At 53.2% G+C, this 20,040-nt stretch overlaps 3 protein-coding genes across 4 annotated transcripts; 1 reads left to right on the top strand and 2 right to left on the bottom strand.

The window, feature by feature from the left end:
• The first annotated feature begins 1,078 nt into the window (after positions 1–1,078).
• Positions 1,079–4,814, top strand: Tor2a (torsin family 2 member A). Of its 2 annotated transcripts, none has more exons than XM_051166190.1 (5): positions 1,079–1,288; positions 2,247–2,512; positions 3,093–3,268; positions 4,028–4,159; positions 4,405–4,507. In XM_051166190.1, exons 1-5 carry the CDS (start codon positions 1,138–1,140, stop codon positions 4,505–4,507), a joined length of 828 nt encoding a protein of 275 aa, XP_051022147.1. In that variant the 5' UTR covers positions 1,079–1,137. The 2 variants fall into 2 exon arrangements, with proteins under 2 accessions (XP_051022147.1, XP_051022146.1); XM_051166189.1 differs by having other exon boundaries at positions 1,080–1,288; positions 4,028–4,155; positions 4,405–4,814.
• Positions 4,815–5,224: 410 nt separating this feature from the next.
• LOC127206994 (tetratricopeptide repeat protein 16-like) lies at positions 5,225–6,115 on the bottom strand. The gene has a single exon (XM_051166289.1). It carries the CDS (start codon positions 6,113–6,115, stop codon positions 5,225–5,227), a length of 891 nt encoding a protein of 296 aa, XP_051022246.1.
• A 3,111-nt stretch (positions 6,116–9,226) lies between these two features.
• Positions 9,227–20,028, bottom strand: Ttc16 (tetratricopeptide repeat domain 16). The gene is made up of 12 exons (XM_051166288.1): positions 19,907–20,028; positions 19,215–19,293; positions 18,713–18,873; positions 18,350–18,440; positions 16,622–16,765; positions 15,021–15,121; positions 14,813–14,942; positions 12,593–12,807; positions 11,266–11,510; positions 11,014–11,155; positions 10,115–10,280; positions 9,227–9,751 (listed from the first exon to the last, which is right to left on the bottom strand). Exons 1-12 carry the CDS (start codon positions 20,026–20,028, stop codon positions 9,605–9,607), a joined length of 1,743 nt encoding a protein of 580 aa, XP_051022245.1. The 3' UTR covers positions 9,227–9,604.
• Between the last annotated feature and the right edge of the window lie 12 nt (positions 20,029–20,040).

Genomic DNA, 20,040 nt, shown 5'->3' with positions numbered 1-20,040 from the left:
TCTGGTGCCCTCTTCTGGCAAGCAGGTGTACATGCAGGCTGAACACTGTATAGATAATAAATAAATAAATATTAAAAAAAGAAAAGAGAAAGAAGGGGCTAGGCATTTGTGGCACATGCCTTTAATCCCAGCACCCAGGAGGCAAAGGCAGGCAGATTTCTGAGTTGAGGTCAGGCTGGTCTACAGATTGAGTGCCAGAACAGCAGGGGTACACTTTATCTCAAAAAGAGAGAGATGGGAGGATGAAAGGGAAAAATTACTGGGTGTGGTGGCGCACGCCTTTAATCCCAGCACTCAGGAGGCAGAGGCAGGCAGATCACTGTGAGTTTGAGGCCAGCCTGGTCTACAAAGCGATTCTAGGACAGCCAAGGCCACACAGAGAAACCCTGCCTCCAAAAACCAAAACAAACACCACTTTTTTGAATTACTTAGGCTTCTGATGCCTTTTAGTTTAATATTTAGTGTGTGTGTGTGTGTGTGTGTGTGTGTGTGTGTGTGTGTGTGTATTCATGTGTAGAGGTCAGAGGGCCAATTTGCAGGATTGATTCCACCAGGCAGGCTCTGGGGATTGAACTCGGGTCTTTAGGATTAGTGGCAAGTGTCTTTGCCCATCTCACAGGCCTTCTATTTTCTGAGCCAAAAAAATTTTTGTGACCATTTCTCATTGAATACCACCACCCCTGGATATATAACAGACGCTGTCTTTTACATACATAACAGGACATGTAAAGCACCCACCACTGGCAGGCTGATGCTCTCAAAAAGCTGTTGTGAGCACTCTTTGTCACATAAATTTTTAAAAAGAGCTTGGAAAAGGCGCTCAGGAATGTAATATTCCGTACAAGTTGTTGTTGCGTCATCCTCTTAACAATCCTTTATTCTTTCTGAGGTAAGGGGTGTGGGGGGTAGGGGGGAGCGCGTATTTACCCGTGTCCGTGGAAACGCTGCGCCGTCTCGGATTGGGCGGTTCGCGGGCTCCCCCAGGAGGCCTTTTTGTGGTACTGTCGGAGACGCAAAAGAGGGGAGCCGGGAGTTGTAGGCAATGGGCGTGGCTGCCGCGGAGCGGTGCACACCGGGAGCTGTAGTTCCCAGGTTCAGGCGGTGGGCGGCCTCTCACCGAAATCGGGCCTCAACCGGATGGCGGTGGCTAGGCACGGCTGCCAGCCCTGGGGCTCGATCCTCGGGCTGCTCGGGCTGGCCTTGGCCGCCGCCACCTCCTGGGACGTGGGTTCTCTGCGCTGCAGCTTCGGCTCGTTCTGCGAGTGCGACTTCAGGCCGGACTTGCCCGGTGAGGGGTGGGAGCCGGGAGGGAGGGGCGGGCAGCTGGGAGCTCGCAGGGGCGGGAAACCGGCACGAACCTGAGGCGAGGGTTTGGGGGTGCATGGTAGAGAGAGGCCTTTGACAGCGGGGCGCCCGGTTAGCCTCCCTTGAGCCGAGTTGTCACCGGGGGAGAAACCAACCGAGGTCGGGCTGCACCTGTGGACGGCAGGCGCCCACTTGGGGCTGGTGCAATCCGGAGAACCGCCTCGAGGGGGCGCTGCCGCGTGGGCTCTCGGAGGTGGCTGCTCCTTATCTGTCGATGGGACAAGTTTCCCAGAGGTCTCTGACTTGCCTTCCTTCGAACCTCTGCCTTGATTTTTTGGTTTGAGACGGGGTCTCTCAACATATCTCTGGCTGTTCTGGAACTCACTATGTAGACTAGGCTGATCTCAAACTCACAGAGATCCACTTGGCTCAGCCTCCTGAGTGCTGGGATTAAGGGTTTTACCCCACCATGCCCCGCTGATTGATTGATTGATATATATTTTTAATATTTATTATGTATTTTTCCTGCAAGTATATGTGTGTACCATGTGCTCATGGAAGTTAGAAGGAAGTGTTGACACCTCTGGAACTGGAGTTACAGATAGTTGTACCATGTGGGTGGCACAAATCAAACCTGTGTCCTCTTCAAGAGCAACCAGTGCTCTTAACCACTGAGCCATCTCTCCACACCTTTCTTCTTTCTTTCTTTTTGGAGACAGGGTCTCACCGTTTAGCCCTGCTTGGCCTGGGACTCACAGAGGTCGGCCTGCCTCTGCCTCCCAAGGGCTGGGATTAAAGGCCTGTTGGAACTCACTCTAAGCCGAGACTTGACTTTGATTAGCAGAGACGTTGCTGTCTCAGCCTCTCAAGTGCTGAGATTGCAGGCATGAGTCAACAGGCTTGTCACCTGCCTTGACACACAGTCCTTCTGTGGCCCTTAGGTCTGGAATGTGACCTGGCTCGACACCTAGCTGGCCAGCATTTGGCCAAGGCCCTGGTGGTAAAGTCACTGAAGGCCTTTGTACAGGACCCAGCCCCGAGAAAGCCACTGGTCCTTTCCCTGCACGGCTGGACAGGCACCGGAAAGTCCTACGTTAGCTCCCTGCTGGCACAGTATCTCTTCCAGGGTGGCTTCCGCAGCCCTCACGTGCACCACTTCTCCCCCATCATCCACTTCCCGCACCCCAGCCGCACTGAGCAGTACAAGGTAATGCTGGGTGCGTCCTGGGTCCCTTCTCTCAGCCCCAGTCCAGAGGCTCAGCCATGCTTTTGGGGACAGAGCCTGCCATGCATGCTGTGGTGGAGAAGCTGGCTGTCTGTGATTCGGGGGAGGCGGCAGTACTGGTGCCCGTGGATCAGAGACTTTGTGGGAGATGTGGGGATTACACAGGGCAGATATTACAGAGTACCTGTGTCTGTATTATCCTCCCCCGTTAGGCTTAGGAAACCCTCCCCGGTGACTGCTGGCTCTGATTCCCACTGTTGCTGAGCTTAGCTGTCGACACCGCGGGGCAGGTTCAACCGCCCTCTCATACACGTCACTAGCCGCCCTGCACAGACAGCTGGGGCTCATGGATTTGTGTCCCTGTTCTGCTGACTGGCTGTGTGACCTTGGACAAGTGTCTGCACCTTTCTGGACTCTCTTTACCACGTGTCTCAAGGGGTCGGTGCTCTCTGGGAACGTAGATCATCTCTCTCTGGGGATTTTTCTTGGCTTGGAAAGAAGTTTGGGGTTGTGGGGGGAGTGTCTTTGGACTCCTTTGGAACTCCTGTCTCCACCCACACAGAAGGAGCTCAAGAGCTGGGTCCAGGGGAACCTCACTGCCTGTGGCCGCTCTCTCTTCCTCTTCGATGAGATGGACAAGCTGCCCCCTGGCCTGATGGAAGTCCTGCAGCCCTTCCTGGGCCCCTCTTGGGTTGTGTATGGGACCAATTATCGCAAAGCCATTTTCATCTTTATCAGGTAGAGCCCACCCCCATTGCCAGCAGGTACTGTGGGAGACGGACTGTTGTGTGAGGAGCCCACTGTAGGCTCTCCCAGCTCCTCATACAATCCCTGGTGGCTGTCATTTGAGGTGGCTGTCTTTTCCCTTTGACATTCTCAAAACCCTTCTGGGCTCTGAGTCCTAGATCCTGGCTGCCGTGTACAATCCCTGTGACCTCTGCCTGGTCAACAGTTATCGCTCTTTGGCAGCTAAGAAGACACAGGCTCGTAAGAAAGGAACCAGTGTCCTCACCTTCTACCCCAGCCGTTTTCAAACTGTGACTCTTTAAGCAAAACTGTTGAGCCTCTCTGAGCTCTGTGCTCTGTTTCTGAAGCCAGGCCAGTGTTAATCCCCCTGTCCTCCTGAGAAAGCTAGTTAAAGGACACAAAAAGGACTTTGTAGCCTGAGTGCAGTGGCACAAGTAATCCCAGTATTGTGAGAGGTGACGGAGGAGGATGGCTTCCATGTTGAAGCAAGACCCTGCACACACACACACACACACACACACACACCATAAAGTGCACAGCATGCGTGTATATATATATATATATATATATATATATATATATATATATATATATATATATATATACACACATATACATACATACATACATACATGTGCAGTGACTTGTTTGTCACAGGACCTAGGGAGGAGAAGGAAATGGGCCACTTTGCTTCCTCTCAGTCATGTTAAGTATGACCCTCTAATCCCTCACTGGGTTCTTGTGTTCCAGCAATACTGGTGGTGAGCAGATCAACCAGGTGGCCCTGGAGGCATGGCGCAGCCGCAGGGACAGGGAGGAAATCAGCCTGCAGGAGCTGGAGCCAGCAGTCTCCCGAGCTGTGCTGGACAACCGTCATCGTAAGTTGGCTCAGGGACCAATCCTGGCAGGGCCTTCACATGTCATCTCAGTGGGCTGGACGCCTAATTCTGAAGCATTGCCCACTGCGCTGTAGTTCTTTGCCCAGGCCTCTGCACACCTGGTCCTGTGACCTGAACACACAGCCCCCAGCCCCGTAGCTTGCACTACCCCACCACTACCCCTCGGGGGCATGAACTTCCGACTTGAAAACTCACCTTCGCTTCTGTGCCTGCCTGCTCTTCCTGCAGATGGCTTCTGGCAGTCTGGCATAATGGAGGAACACCTGCTGGATGCTGTGGTGCCCTTCCTCCCACTCCAGCGGCATCACGTGCGCCACTGTGTACTCAATGAACTGGCTCAGCTGGGCCTGGAGCCCCGAGAGGAGGTAGTCCAGGCCGTGCTGGACAGTACCACCTACTTCCCTGAGGAGGAACTGCTCTTCTCCTCTAATGGCTGCAAGACAGTGGCCTCCCGAGTCACATTTTTCCTCTGAGAGCCCCAGGTGGTGCCAGTGCCTCTTCTGCATAGACAGAACAAGAAAGGCCGGGGTGTCTCCTGGAGGAATCTTTCCTAAGCTGGCTGGCAATGGGATCCCGAGCACAAAGTTAAAGTCAAGAAAAGCCTGGAAGGCATCTTTGCCGGGGGAATTCCTGGGTCCCTAGAACGTCATAGCCTTGCCATTGTCTGTAGCCTCAGCCTTCTCAGTTCTCACTGTGAACTGCAACTCAGGGACGAAGCCGCATGGCTGCTCCCATGTAGGGGCTTTTACCCGCACGCCTTGCCTGCCTCCTTATACCCAGGTCTCAGCCTACAGCCTGTGGCTGGGCCTGGAAATTCCGCAAGGCCAGGTTCGCGTCTCACAGTTTCACCAAGCGGAGGGACTCAAGCGGCCACCTGGGCCTGGATTCCAAAGTTTTTAATTTTGTACAAGAAGCAAACAGGGATAATAAACGTAGCTGTGGGTTAGAGCGCAGCCCGGGGTTTCCTACTGTCCCGGGAGGAGACAGCTCTGCTGCAGTCTGTTCTCAGCAAGGGCTCCATCCGCTCTTTCAGGAAGCAGCACTGTGGCTAAGGGGTGGGCGTATCCTCCGACTCCTGGGACATCATGGATTTACTGAGTTGTGGCGAATCCTCCGACTCCTGGGACATCTTGGATTTACTGAGTTGTGGTGAATCCTCCGACTCCTGGGACACCTTGGATTTACTGAGTTGTAGGTTCTGTTCCAGGAGATTACCACTCCTGCTGGAGCTCGTTGCTGGGCTCTCACTCCAGCTTGAGGGGTCATCCTTGCTGGGCTCTGGAGGCCGGTCCTGGGACTCATTGGTACTGGTCAGGCTCCCACTGCTGTCTTGGAAAAGGTGGGTCCGGCTCGACCTCTTTGTTTGTTTCTGGCTGTTGCCGTGGGCCTTGGGCTTCAAGCTGTGGGCGCCGACAGCCCTGGATCTTCTGAGCCTCTGCCCGGGGCTCAGGGCAGCCCTGGTCTTGCTAGGCTTTTTGACCCTGGTGACTTCTGTTGTGCTGGAGCGCGGGCTCTGGGGAGCCTCTGTCTTCCTGGGCTTTGGCTTTGGGCCTTGGGGAGCCTCTGCCTTGCTGGAGTTGCACCTTTGGCCGCTGGGAGGGTTTAGGTACTCTGCGGCCTGGGTGGCCTTGGAGCCCCTGCTCAGGCCTCGGTGCCCTATTTTCTTCCTGGGCTCTGAGGACTGGGGCTTTGCCAGTGAGGACTGGGAGGGCGCCGTGTTGGAAGTGCTCCTGTATTCCTGACTGGTTGACACCTCGAAGCCTGATGTGCTGATGCTTAAAACTGGGAAAATGTGCCAAGAGCAGCCATTGGCCTCTCCAGGCAGCTCTGGGCAGAGGGGCCTTCTAGGCCCCCTCCAGCCAGTAGCCCTGAGGCCTACCAGCTCCCACCAGGCCCACCGTCTCAATGTTCCTGGGCCACGGGGTGACAAGCAGCCCATCGTCACCTCTCCTACCTCTCCCCAGCCTTGTTCTCTCACAGGCCTCCGAGCTCTGCTCCATCCCTTGCTATGCAGCTAACCGCTGCCCCGCTGTGCTCTAGGCTCCACTCCCCCTAGTTGACCTAAGAGTCACTTCCTGGGGCCAGGGCCAGGGCCAGGGCCAGGCCTGTCATGAGCTGTCGGGCACAGGCTGGCTCAGGGCCTGTTGGGAGGGGGACTCATCTGCCACCTTGCACCCAGGAGCCTTCTGTGTTGCTGCCACCCCACCCCAGGGGTTCTGGGGAGCAGCTTCCTGCTTTGCCCTTTCGTCCTCTCTTGGCTGGTGACAGCAAAATTGGGAGTCAGAACCCACTGGACATGCTGAGGTGTGGCTCAGTTCAGGGACATACTACAAACAGAGAGAAAAAGGACAGGCCTCGGAAGGAGAAGCAGGAAGTGGTAACACCTGAGAAGGGCCCGCGGGTGAGCGGTCCCTGCCCTGTGCTAGGCACTGTCCCCTCATTTTTACCACATCCCTTGTGAGGCTGAGGCTGTTACGCCTAACTCAAGAGTCACTTGCAGAGTCAAAGCAGGACAGAGCCCAAGGTCATGCTCAGTGTTTGGCCTCCCTGCTGCTTCCTACTAGGCTTTAGGGACATCAAGAACTTACCGCTGAAGACTGAGCCCGAGGAGACCTGGTCCACGTAGCTGTCCGTCAGGGATGTCACTTTTTGAGACACTGTCCCCTAGAGCAAAAATAAGGCCGGAGAGCTGTGGGTTGGTAGACCTTTGCAGTCACAGCCATGGGTCTATGAGGCCACAGGACAGTACAGCCTTTTTCTCCCCTCCAAGAGAGGGTTTCTCTGTATAGCCCTGGCTGCCCTGGAATGGGCTTTGTAGACCAAGCTGGCCTTGAACTCAGAGATCCGCCTGCCTCTGCCTCCCAAGTGCTGGGATTACAGACGTATGCCACCACACAGCTAGCAAATCTTTTTAAAAAGATTTATTAGCCAAGCGGTGGTGACACCTTCCTTTAATCCCAGAGCACTTGGGAGGCAGAGGCAGGAGGATTTCTGTGAGTTTGAGGCCAGCTTGGTCTATAGAGAAAGTTCCAGGACAGCTAGAGCTGTTACACAGAGAAACCCTGACTGGGGTTTGGGGGGAGGGAGTTTATTTTCTAGGCGTGGTGGTGCCTTTAATCCCAACACTCAGGAAGCAGACGGATCTCTGAGTTCAAGGCCAGCCTAGTCTACAAGGCAAGTCCAGGACGGCTACACAGAGAAACTCTGTCTCAAACAACAACAAAAACGTATATTTGTGAGTGTTTGTGTGTACAAGAGTACAGGTGCCCACAAAGGCCAGATAGATGTAGCTGAAGTTGAAGGCAACAGGCATTTGTGAGCAGCCCAGTGTGGGTGCTGGAAACCAACTAAGGTCTCCACAAAAGGAGTGTTGACTTAACCACTGAGCCATATCCCTACTCTCTTTTTTCCAATCTAGCACTCTTTCTCCCAAGTTTAGACTTCCTCACAGCTACTAGGTTATATGGGTGGGAACACATGGAGGGAAGACTGGGAAGTGGTGCGTGGGGGCATTGGCTCACGTGCGGCCAGGCTTCTGTAAACTGAAGTGCTGAGGCCTGGGGAATGCAAGTAACTGGAACGTCTCTTTCCCACATTCATTCAGTCATGGCTTAGAGAAGGAAGTCTCCTCAGTAACCTGCTGGGGCCCCTTGTTGTGAGGAGAGAACACATTTTGTATCCAGCAGGACCCATGGCCTCCACCCATGACCACAGCTATAGGTGGGGATGAACCTTATAAACGTAACGCTTAGGGAAAGGGCCCAGAGACAGGACCGCAAGCCATACTTGTTCATTTAAAGAAAAGGCAAACCTCGCATATGGAGTTGGGAATTGGGGCAGCCTTGTGCAGAAGTGGGGAGTGGGTCAGGGGCCCAGGAGGGTGCATGTACAGAGGGCCTTCTGGGAGCTGAGAATGTGTTCATTGACTTGGGTGGTGAGGCCATGGCAGACTCAGTCTGTGAAAATTCAGCTAACCCCTCACTTAAGACCTGTGCTTAAGAAGAGGTGTGTTGGAGCTGGGCGTGGTGGCGCACGCCTTTAATCCCAGCACTCGGGAGGCAGAGGCAGGCGGATCGCTGTGAGTTCGAGGTCAGCCTGGTCTACAAAGTGAGTCCAGGATGGCCAAGGCTACACAGAGAAACCCTGTCTCAAAAAACAAAAAAAAAAAAAAAAAAGAAGAGGTGTGTTGTGTTCGCCGGATGTGGCGGCACATGCCTTTAAACCCAGCACTCGGGAGGCAGAGGCAGGCGGATCACTGTGAGTTTGAGGCCAGCCTGGTCTACAAAGTGAGTCCAGGACAGCCAAGGCTACACAGAGAAACCCTGTCTCAAAAAACCAAAAAAAAAAGAAGAAGAAGAAGAGGTGTGGTGGCTCATGCCTGTAGTCCCAGCACTTTGGAGGTTAAGGCAGGGGGATTGCTGAAAGTTTGAGGCCAGCCCAACCTACATAATACGTTCTAGGCCAGATGGGATACATAGCACACTGGCTCTAAACAAACAGGCTGAAGCTGGGGCACCGTGGCACACGCCTTTAATCCCAGCACTTGGGAGGCAGAGGCGGGCGGATGGTGAGTTCGAGGGCAGCTTTGCCTATGTAGTGAGTTCCAGGCTAGCTAGGGCTATGTAGTGAGATCTGCCTTGAAAAGTAATAGCAGGCAGGGAAGATAGATGAGCAAGCAAAGTCCCTGCTGGGCATGCACGAGCCCCTGAGGTGACAGACACCCCAGCACTACATACAGTCTGGAGATGGCCATGTGCACCTGCAGCCCCAGCACTGGGGTCCAGTGGAGGGGATGGAGGTTGGGGGGGGGCTGTTCTGAGGCTGTCTTATTCCTCCTCTGGCCTCCACGTGAGCATGTGCCCTGCACAGGTAACACACACACAACACAAACCCCCTGCACCACCACCCCCCTTCCCCGCAACAGAGTGCACTTGTCTGTGCTGTAGTTAGTGGGAAGACAGACTCAGGGCCAACTTGGTAAGGAGAGCAAGGCACACGTGACCAGTGTCCCAGGCGGTGTGTGAGCATGTCTCAGTCACGGGCATCCTGTCTCTCTGTCTCAGATGAAGGTAGGTCAGTCTCACATCAGACTCTAGGGGCTTCAGCATGAGTCCCACTCACCTCTTTGTCCTCTCTCTTGAGCTGGGTCTTATCTCCCTGTAGAATATAGAGAGCAGCCATTTCCTCTTGAGGGATCTCGGGAAAAGGGTGTTCTGGCACCCAGGTCTCCATCAGAGTGCGGGCTTTCTGGCGCTCCATTAACCGCTGCCTGTCAGGTCATGGGCCCAGGGCCCCTGATCAATCTCTGGAATCCGACCTCCTGTCCCCAGAGACCAGAGAGGGCAGGCCCCACAAGGCAGCAGGACCCGAGGAGCTCTGAGTCCCCACCAGCTCCCGCCCCTGACCACAGGTCCTGGTCCACACAAGCTTACACCACAATGTTTTGAGGGTGGCTGGCCTTGGGACCGCGTCCCACCATCCGGCTTAGCTCGAGCTTGGCCAGTTGGGCCACTTGGCTGTTAAGCACGTCCTCCACAGTCATGCCAGGAAACAGGTTGCTTATCACTGGGGCCATCTGCCAGGAAAAGGGCGGCCAGAGTTGGAGCAGTGGGCAGAGGGTTGGAGCTCCCTTGACCTTGGGGATGAATGGGGAGGCTTCTGCAAACTTCCAGAAGGAGCAGGAGACACAAGGAATGGACTGTTCCGTAATGGCTTGGGAGCCAGATAGGATGGGAACTGGCTTCTGAAAAGCAGAGCCTGTGTGAGCCCTACTCTGTACCTGTGGGTGGAAGGAGGGAATGCTAGTGGGGCAGAGGGCTAGTATGAATGGGGGCTGGTATGAGAAGCCCCTCAAAATCAGGGACACCACTGTCTTCTAGGGACAGGGGCAGCAGTCAAGTAGCTGGGTATGAGCCTTCCTGCCTCAGGAGGAGCCCACCTTTGGATAGTTGGGGTTCAGAAGCAGGACGGTGGCAACATCCTGGCGGGCCCCCAAAAGGTTCTGCAGGAGCTGTCTGATCTTGGCGCGGTGCAGGTAGTACTGGGCTTTCTCGGGGTTGTGCTTTATGGCTACTGAGAAGTGGTCCTCTGCTGTCTGGAACTGCCTGGGGGACATGGCCAAGGATGCCATGAGCTGCCAGGAAAGATGGCAGCTACTGGGCACCAAGGAGTTGGAGGAAAACTAGGAGCCTCTGTTGCTGGCATGCTCCACTCTCCCATTGCTGTCAGCTATACCCTTGATGGACCTGACACTTGAATACTATAACTTTGGTGTAACCTATTTTTTTTTTTTGTTGTTTTCTTTACTTAAATATTTTGAGACAGGGTCTTGCTATATAGCCCCAGCTTTATTGGAGCTCGATATGTAGACCAGACTGGCCCTGAACTCACAGAGATCCACCTGCTTCTGCCTCCCAAGTGATGGGATTACAGGTGTGAGTCATCGCGCCCGGCTGAATATTTGTTTATTTATTTTTTCATTAAAAAGCTGAACTTTTTTCATTAAAAGCTAAAGCAATCAAATTTATTTTGTGGTGAAGACGTGAGTAAAATTTCTGGAGCTGGGAATGGTGCTGCACACCCTTAATCCCAGCACTCAGGAGGCAGAGGCAGGCGGATTGCTGTGAGTTCGAGGCCAGCCTGGTCTACAAAGCAAGTCCAGGACAGCCAAGATAACATAGAAAAACCCTGTTTCATAAAACCAAAAACAAAACAAAACAAAAACAAAAAACTGTCCACAACTAGCAGGTGGTTTCTGATGAGGCCCTTCCCTGTCTAGCACTGCCTTTAGCTATGCCCCCTTTGTCTACGCCCCTCTCATGTCCACCCGTGGTGCACCTGTGCTTCTGCTCAAGGAAGCCCATCTTCTCCTGCAGCACACCCATGCGCAAATTGGCTCCTTCATCCTGTGGGCTCAGAGCCAGTGCTTGCTTGTAATCTGCCTCCGCGTAGCACAGGTTGCCCAGCTGGAAGAAGCAATCTGGGACCCGAGGATGAGGGTTGAGTACATCCCCAACTCCCAGAGGAAAAGGGGGGCCCAGCCTGGACTCCTCCAGCAGTGAGCAAGGGCCTAACCGCCACCCAACTTACCCCCACGGTTGATGTACAGGCCCTTCTCCTTCTGCTCGTCCCTGATCGCCTTGTTCAGCAGCAGCACACCTTCCTGATAGGCGCCCTGGGTGTAGCAGTGCACAGCAAAGTCGTTGTATGTCAGCAGCAGCTGGCGCTGTGCCTGCTGTACTAGGTTGTCCCGACTGTCAGTCACCATGTCCAGCGCCTTCAAGAAGTCTTCCACAGCTGGTTCGAATTGCTGGAGCCGTCTATACAAGGTACCCCTATTGTGGCGGACATGGCAGGTAGCAGGGATGACACAGCATCCCATTTGGCTAGAAGGCCACTGGCTACCCTGGGCCTTCTGACCCATGACCTTTGACTGTAGTCATGAATTCTGCCACAAGCCTAGGTCTGACGTGTGGGGCTGGCCCAAGATTTCTGCCTGAATAACCTATTAGTCATCTGGATTTGTTATTTCTCAAGGACAGTGACCCAGATTGGGAGCCAGATATGTGGAGCCTCTAAAGTTCAGGACAGCTCTGTGGAGTTAGTTCTTTTACACCTTTCTGTAGGTTCTAGGAATTGAACCGATTTTTTTGTTTGTTTGTTTTTCTTTCTTTTTTTTTTTTTTTTTTTTTTTTTTTTTTTTTATATTTATCATTATGTATACAGTGCTCTGCCTGCAATGTGCACCTGCCTGCCAGAAGAGGACATCAGATCACATTACAGATGGTTGTGAGCCACCATGTGATTGCTGGGAATTGAACTCAGGAAGGACCTCTGGAAGAACAGTCAGTGCTCTTAACCTCTGAGCATCTCTCCAGCCCGGAATCGAACGGATTTTGTTCAGCAAGCTTAGCCAACTCACACGTCCCTGTTCAGGACTTTGTATACACACACTTTAGCCAACTATCTAGATGAGAAAACCAGGGTCAAGAAAATTGAATGGGCCGGGCGCTGGTGGCGCACGCCTTTGATCCCAGCACTCGGGAGGCAGAGGCAGGCGGATCACTGTGAGTTCGAGGCCAGCCTGGTCTACAAAGTGAGTCCAGGATGGCCAAGGCTACACAGAGAAACCCTGTCTCGAAAAACCAAAAGAAAAAAAGAAAATTGAATGGCACCAAATCCTTGGGGGACCAGGTAGAATCCCTAGTCTCATGACCTCCCAACAGGCCTGGCTGGGGTCCTAGGATTCCCAGATTATTGTGGAGACCGGCCCTCTGGTGCCATGAGCCTAGCTGAAGGCAGTGAAAGGTCATTTAGGGGCTGGAGAGAGAAACTGAGGCCTAGGGAGGGTCAGAGACTTTGCTGAGACCACACAGCAGATCTTCAAGACCAGCCCCGCCCTTCTACACCCTGGTACCGGAAGAGGAAGAGGTTGGGGTCCAGGGGGTTGTGCTCAATGGCACAGGTGATACACTTGAGTGCGCGGAGCAGCTTGCCCTGCACAGCCAGGATGCTGGCATCTTGGAGAGACTGCTTGGCTTGGTCTACCATCATCTGGAGGAGCTGTTTGGCCTCTGGGTGCTTGGGATCCAACAACAAGGCACTTCGAAGGTCCCGATAGCAGAGCGTGGGCTGCAGGGGTGAAGGGTGGCATGGTGGGCTGCTGCTACCCCAGTGGCAGGAGGAGGAAGGCAGGCCTCTAGGAGATAAGCTAGCATCACAGCATCCCTCCTGTGTCCCTCCCTTACAGTACTGTTCTACTTTTCTGGCCTCTTAAAAGAGACAGGCAGCATTGGGGAAAGAAAACCGACCCCCAGCCTCAACATTAACAGCTCCTTTCTGTGTGACCTCAGTGAGACCGGCCAACTGTAGTGATTGTGGCCATGTCATCTCCTAGTAGGAGTCCTGTGGTAAGGGCAGCCCCCCCCATCTGTCGCCTCATCCTCTCCCGCATCCTTCCTCCACTCCCCATCCTTTACACCCCCAGCAGCTGTGACCAAGGACAGACAGAGGTCTGGGGATGAGCAGGGAGCATCCCTAGGCAAACGCTTTCCACTGGTGTGCGGGTTAGCTGGCCAGTCGGCAGTCTTAGCAAGCTCCTCACGGTCCTGTGGGCAACTGAGTGGTGAGCTGGGAGGCCTGGGCAGTGGTGAGAGGGGGACTGCTGTTGACCTCACTCAAGGCACCTGGGGGCTGTTTGGTTGTTCACCTTCCTTTAAGGCTCCTGGCAGTCTTGGGGATGAACCTGGGGAAAGGTCTGGGGGTTCAGAACGGCTCTTTACGAGTGGAGGCGGAGTCAGCAATAAAGGGTGTACTCTTGCCTTTGAAGGGGACTCCCAGGGAGTCACTTGTGAGACACTAAAGCCTACCCTCTGGCTAGAACCTATGTGGATACCTTTATCAGCCACTCCCTGTATTGACGTCACACTGTCCCCCCACCCTCACCCTGTCCTCTCAGGCTCCTCCCCATCTTGTTGCCAACAGCCCCATTCACCTAGAAGGCTGCACACTATTCAGGAACCTCTTCCCTTCTGTTCTGTCAGGACTGTGGACACGCTCCTCATTCCCCCACAACCCCCTGCACTCTGTCTCCTCCTGGGGCTGTCTGTCCAACTGACGTACTCCTCAGCACCTGGAAGTATTCCCTAGAGGTCACTGTCCCCGGGAACTCTACTGAGGACAACTGGAGACCCACTGGTCTCCTCTCCCTCCTTTCTGCCTACATCCTCCATCTAGTCCCTGTGACCCAGCATCTGTTGTCCCCAGGCTGTTCCGTGCACTCTCTGTCACCATGCTCAGCCCAGTACAGAGGCAAGGAGCTTTAGAGCTTGTCCACTGTGCAAGTACAAAAGGAAGACAGGATGCCTGGTGACCTAGGGCATGCACGCCTTTAATCCCAGCAGAGGCAGGTGGATCTGAGTGTGAGGCCAGCCTGGTCTACAGAGCAAGTTCCAGGACAGCCAGGGCTACACAGAGAAACCCTGTCTCTAAAACCCAAAACAACAACAATCCCCCCAAAAAACAAAACACACAACAACAACAACAAAAGTGAAAGAAAGAAAGGCATGTCTATGGTACCCCTCCATGCCACGCAGCTGAGGGCTGGGATGGCTCAGCCAGTAAAGCGCTTTCTACACAGGCTAGGGGACCACAGTGTGGATCCCCAGAACCCATGTCTCAGTCAAGAGTTCTAGGTCTGGGCGTGGTGGCACACGCCTTTAATCACAGCACTCGGGAGGCAGAGGCAGGCAGATTGCTGTGAGTTGGAGGCCAGCCTGGTCTACAAAGTGAGTCTAGGACAGCCAAGAGAAACACAGAGAAACCCTGTCTCAAAAAAACTGAAATAAAGAAAGAAAAGAAAAGAAAAAAAGAAAAACCAAAAAATAAAAATAAAGAGTTCTAAGGATACAAGGATGGCATGACATTTTCACTCCCCACCCCTTTTGTGGTTACCATAGAGCCTAGCACAGGTCTGGGACACAGGCAGGGCTGCCTGATGCACTGTGTGGACATACAGGGATAAGACTTCAGCTGGCCTTGCTCCCTCTATCCTCTGGAGACACACCGGCGGGGGGGGGGGAGGGGGGGGGGGGGGGGGACTCCAGGCCACCTACCTGCACCTCCCACTGTGCCCTACCTTCTGGAAGAAGTTGTAGATCCGGGCCCTGAGGATGTAGATATCAGCACTGGCCCTGCCCTGCTTCACCTCCCTGGTGATGAGGGTGAGGCAGTCCTGATGTCGCTCGAGGGCAAGCAGGCAGGCTATGCTGCGGGCAGAGAGCAGAGGACACTTAGCCTGGGCCAGAGAGAGGCTGCTGGGAGAATGGAAGGTGCGGTGCACTCACCATCGGTAACTGAAGGAACTGTTCTTGGGCTGGAGGTCAGAGGCTTGCAGGAAGACATAGAGGGCTTCCTGGAAGTCACACAGGTCATACAGGCACTGGCCCTGAGGAGAGGGGACTGTCAGTGGCAAGGGACAGGGAGACAGGCCTGGACAGAGACAGAGATGGAAAGAGATGCAGAGCTGAGTAGAGACACTGACAAATGCAGAGGAATACAGCAACACCGAGATTTGAGACGAAAGGCGACAGCAGGTGAGAGCCACGGGGCTCTGGCCAAAGGCCTGGGATTCACAAGCATCTGCCCCCCTCTTTCAGGTGAAAGAAATAAGACTCAGAGAGGTAAGCTGGCCAGACGCATTTGAGTGTCTTGAGGGCTTGCCTGCCTTCTCTGCTGTTTCTTTTCTTAAGGGTTCACACTGTAGCCCACACTGGTCGGGATCTGTGTAATAACCCTGGCCGACCTTGAACTCATCCTGATCCTCTTGCCTCCGTCCTGGAGTGCTGGGCTTGCAAGTCTGAGCCACCATGTCTGTCCAGTGCTTCTTTTTTATTACATGTATTTATTTTGTGTATGAGTCGGGGCAGGCACGTGTCGCAGCACACATGTAGGAAGTCATAGATAATTTGCAGAGGTCCGTTCTCTTTCTACAGTGTAGATGTCAGATATTAAACTCAGGTTGTCAGGCTTAAGGGGCAAATCCCGTATCTGCTGAGCCATCTCACTGGCCCCCAATGCTTCCTTGTAAGACCTGAATGATTTGGTGTTTTGAACTCAGGCCCTTGCTGTATATACTAGGCACATGTTCTACCACTGCTACACCCAACTCAACTTCTACCCAATCTTTAACCTTCGATAGAACAGACATTGAGTGTAGTGAGATGGCTCAGAGGGAAAGGTGCTTGTCACCAGGGCTGCTGACCCGAGCTTGATGCCCAGGGCCCACCTGGCACAAGAAGACAACAGACTTCTGCAGGTTGCCTTCTGACCTCCCTACGCACACACATGCACACATACACACATACACACATGCACACATACACACATGAATAGATAAATATTAAGAAATTAAAGTTTGACTTAGTCCTAGGGATAGTGCACAGGACCCTCTGTATGCCAGGCAGGCATCCTACCACTGAGCCACACCCCTACTGACTCACCCAAATCACATTTAAAATTTAGTTCAGTCATATTTCCCACATTTTTTGTTGTTGCTGTTTTTGTTTTTGTTTTTCGAGACAGGGTTTCTCTGTGTAGTCTTGGCCATCCTGGACTCACTTTGTAGACCAGGCTGGCCTCGAACTCACAGCAATCGCCTGCCTCTGCCTCCCGAGTGCTGGGATTAAAGGCGTGCGCCACCACGCCCGGCAATATTTCCCACATTTTAAGGGCCCAACATTTCCCCATGGCCAGTGGCGACCCTATTACAGAGTAGATCATATCCTTACTGCGGAAGTTCTATTTAGACACCCCTGGCTGTCGAAATTCATAAACTGGTGAGGAGGGCAGAAGGTGAGGGCACAGACACAAGGACCAGGAGTGCCCCCAAGAAGGCAAGCCAGTAGCTGGGAGAACACCTGTCTGTGGGCGGGGCCAGCCTAGGCACCTGTAGGTAGAGTATAAAGGCCAGCCGCTCCAGGTATTTGTCATTCTCTGGCTCGTAGGAGAAAGCCCTGCGCAGGTTCTGCAGGGCCGAGGAGAAGTCACAGAGCTGGATGAAGGCCTCGGCACGGAAAACATAGAAGTCTACCTGAAGGCAAAGAGACCCAAACTGCGGTTTCCTCTCTATCCTCCGTGTTAGCATTCTGCTTCAGTCCGCCTACTGGTGATGTCATCGCTTACCTGGGGGGCGGATAAGGGGGGGTGTTGTGTGTGACCCTGCCCAGGGCCATATAAAAGGACAGACCCTCCACGTGGTCTCTCCCTCTTCCTCTCTCTCTCTCTCTCTGGGGCACCCCATCCCCCTTTTCCTTCTCCACCCATGCTTATTTAATAAACTCCTCTATGGGGCTCTCTATGGACTCTCTATGGAGAGATGGCTCAGCAGATAAGAGGCCTATCTGCTCTTCCAGGGGTCCTGAGTTCAATCTCCAGCAACCACATGGTGGCTTACAATCCTCCATAATGTGATCTAATGCGCACTGTATACATAGTAAATAAATCTTTTTAAAATGCTAATAAACTCCTCTACATCATAATATCTACTGCCTGGTACCATTTTATACCTTTATCATCTTATATCTTACTGCCTTAATCTTTAATCATAACATTGATGCTGAAACAAATATAAAATTGGTACCTTCTTTTTTTTTTTTTTTTTTTTAAGAGGTATTCACTTATGTATACAGTGCTCTGGCTGTATGTACACCTGCTGGCCAGAAGAGGGCATCAGATCACATTATAGATGGTTGTTAGCCACCACGTGGTTGCTGGGAATTGAACTCAGGACCTCTGGAGAAGTCAGTGCCCTTAACCTCTGAGGCATCTCTCCAGCCCCAATTGGTACCTTCTTATACCTTATAGATTTATAATTATTAAATATAACAATCTGCCTGTTGGGGGTGGCTCTTTAAGGCCTAGCAAGAATTTGATGGTCCTGGGAGGACTGACAGTGAGGGAGGGGGAAGTGTATGCCAGCCTGTTGTAGTAAATAAAAAATATCTAATAAGGTTTATTACTAGCCGGGCGTGGTAGCACAAAGGTTTATTACTAAATACCTATAATTATTATGGCAGTATTACCTAACCCGCTGTCATAAACGATAAAGACGCAGACGCCTGCTGTGTTTTAGAATCTTACCTGGGACTGGGCATAACTCACCTCCCAGCCCCTATCCCAGGTCATCTGCTTTAATCATTCCTATCTGGGCTACTTCCCCTCCATAATCCCAAAATACTTGCTAATGTTCTTCATCTGAGCAGCTTTCCTCCATCCGATCTGGTCATGCGCTCCTTTCCACAATAACTGATAACCCATCATGGCTGTTCTACTACCCAAGATCCTCATGGTCCCCTGACCCCAGGCCTGTGAACCTCAAACACACACACACACACACACACACACACACACACACACACACACACACTCTTTCTCTCTCTCTCTCTCTCTCCCCCACCCCTGCCAAATCCCAAGCTTCAGCATTTTTTCTTTTTAATTAGCCAATCAAATTGAAATGCTGCAGAGCAAGGTTTACACAACAAAGACAGACAGATGTACACGGGAATGGCACTTGGCTGGGTAATTACCATCAGTAATTACCATCAGAATACACAGCACCAGACCAACCCCAACCCCAGCCAGTGCCTTCCAGTGACCGCTCTGACTCTCGGCTTACCAGTGTGGGGTCCAGGTGGAGGGCACGGGAGAAGAACAGCACAGCCATCTCCCAGTCCTCATGTTCTAGGCAATTATGGCCTTGGTGATAGCTGTGGGGACAAGGGTACAGGCAGTGTGGGCTGGCCTTGACCTTGGACCGGCCCGGGATGTTCTCAGGCCACCGTGGGATAAGCAGGGTCGGGGTCGGGTGTGGAATCAGAGTTCCAAAGAGGGCTTCGGAGCATCAGCCTCTCATCCTTTTGTCCATTGGTGTTCACTGAGGCCCAGAGAGGGACAGCAGCCACCTTAATTTAAGACTTTAGCGGGTGGTAGTGGTTGTGTGGAGCAGGAACCTGGGGCTGGGGATAGGGGAGTTACTCACTATTCCTTGACTTTGATAGGCACTGTTGACCCTGCCGTCCTTGGTTTCATAACATCGTTGCTATAGAACACGTGGCTGGTCCCAAAGATGCGTCGCAGGGTCTTCTCTGGGGGTTCTGGGGCCTTTATTTTTGGGGTTTTCTGTGCGTCATTGTCAGACTCCTAGGACCAAACCAGGGGCAGTGAGCTTGGAAGGCCTCAGGGACCACTCCGCATCACGTCTACACTTTTCCCTGCAAGCTCTGTGAAAGCCACCTGGTAGCAGGCACAGCCCCACAGGTGTGTTCCAACACGTCTCTAGCCCCGCCTCGCTCCCTCACCTGTGGTCAAGGTCAAGGAGATGAGTCTTTGTGGCCACTGCACCCCCCCCCCTCCTCTTGGGCTCTGCCTGCTCTCTGTGTTCAAGCCGCCCGCTGTTCTCAGCACCCCAGCTCAGACTTTGCTCCACATCCAGGCTTTGAGGTTCCTTGTCAGTTCTTTTCAGAGTCCCCTGGCACTCTCACGGCTAGCCGGCCACACTGAACAAGCACTTCACCTGACATTTCCCCAGGACTTCTCACTTCTGTGTGGTTACTCTTCCCACTGTCACCAGAAACAGGGACCCATCAGTCCTTAGGTCCCATGTTTCATTACTCAAGATCTCTACACTTGGACATGGTGGTGCACACCTTTAATACCTGCACTTGACAAGCTGGGGCAGACAGGTTTTTCTCTGAGTGTATCCCAGGGCATCGCGTAATTCGGTACAACAGCAACAAACCTCTCCAAAAAAACCTCTCTGGGAGGGTGACTGGGAGGCCTGTCACCTTTCTCCTCTCCCACTCTATAAATAATGAGCTCTCCCAGGCTTCCCTTTAAGGGCTAAACTGGTTCTGCGTTAAGCCTTTTTTGCGGCCCTACCCTCTGCATCAGCTTTCCCCTTCTCCTTCCTCAACCCTCACCTGGCTGTTGTCTGTCATGGTGGGTTTTCCAGGCTGACCTCTGGGCTGAGCCTAGGTTCCCTGGCCTCATTGTTGCTAGGCACCAGCTCCAGGATGCCCACAGGCCCCGCCCACTTGGCCACGCCTCCGAGAGTCAATAGAAACTTAGCAGGGCAGGCCTAGGCCTACGTCAAGGAAAGAACCTGTGGTGCCGAGGCGGGCCAGGGTAGAAACGTAACGAGACACGAGCCCCCGAGCAAAGCGACGGGCAATACCGAATGACGCGTTGTCCTGGAATGCACTCAAGAGACGCGCCTTGGTACTCGCCCCGCCCACTTCCGCCCCGCGGAAACGTGACGGACGCCGAACCCAGCCTGGATTGGTCGTCGCTTGACATGTGGCGATGCTA

This window comes from Acomys russatus, chromosome 24 (assembly GCF_903995435.1).
Source record: "Acomys russatus chromosome 24, mAcoRus1.1, whole genome shotgun sequence".
NCBI classification, from domain to species: domain Eukaryota; kingdom Metazoa; phylum Chordata; class Mammalia; order Rodentia; family Muridae; genus Acomys; species Acomys russatus.
The sequence above is the reverse complement of the archived record's forward strand: the minus strand, read 5'-3'. Positions and strand labels throughout refer to the sequence as shown.

Coding starts and splice junctions, on each gene's coding strand:
- LOC127206994 (XM_051166289.1), bottom strand. CDS start 6,115: ATGGGCTGCTTGTCACCCCGTGGCCCAGGAACATTGAGACGGTGGGCC.
- Tor2a (XM_051166189.1), top strand. CDS start 1,138: ATGGCGGTGGCTAGGCACGGCTGCCAGCCCTGGGGCTCGATCCTCGGG. Junction 2,513..3,092: donor GCCGCACTGAGCAGTACAAG/GTAATGCTGGGT, acceptor CCACCCACACAG/AAGGAGCTCAAGAGCTGGGT. Junction 4,156..4,404: donor TGTGCTGGACAACCGTCATC/GTAAGTTGGCTC, acceptor CTCTTCCTGCAG/ATGGCTTCTGGCAGTCTGGC.
- Ttc16 (XM_051166288.1), bottom strand. CDS start 20,028: ATGTCAAGCGACGACCAATCCAGGCTGGGTTCGGCGTCCGTCACGTTT. Junction 18,874..19,214: donor TTCAGTGTGGCCGGCTAGCC/GTGAGAGTGCCA, acceptor GTTTGGTCCTAG/GAGTCTGACAATGACGCACA. Junction 11,156..11,265: donor CCTGTACATCAACCGTGGGG/GTAAGTTGGGTG, acceptor CTCGGGTCCCAG/ATTGCTTCTTCCAGCTGGGC.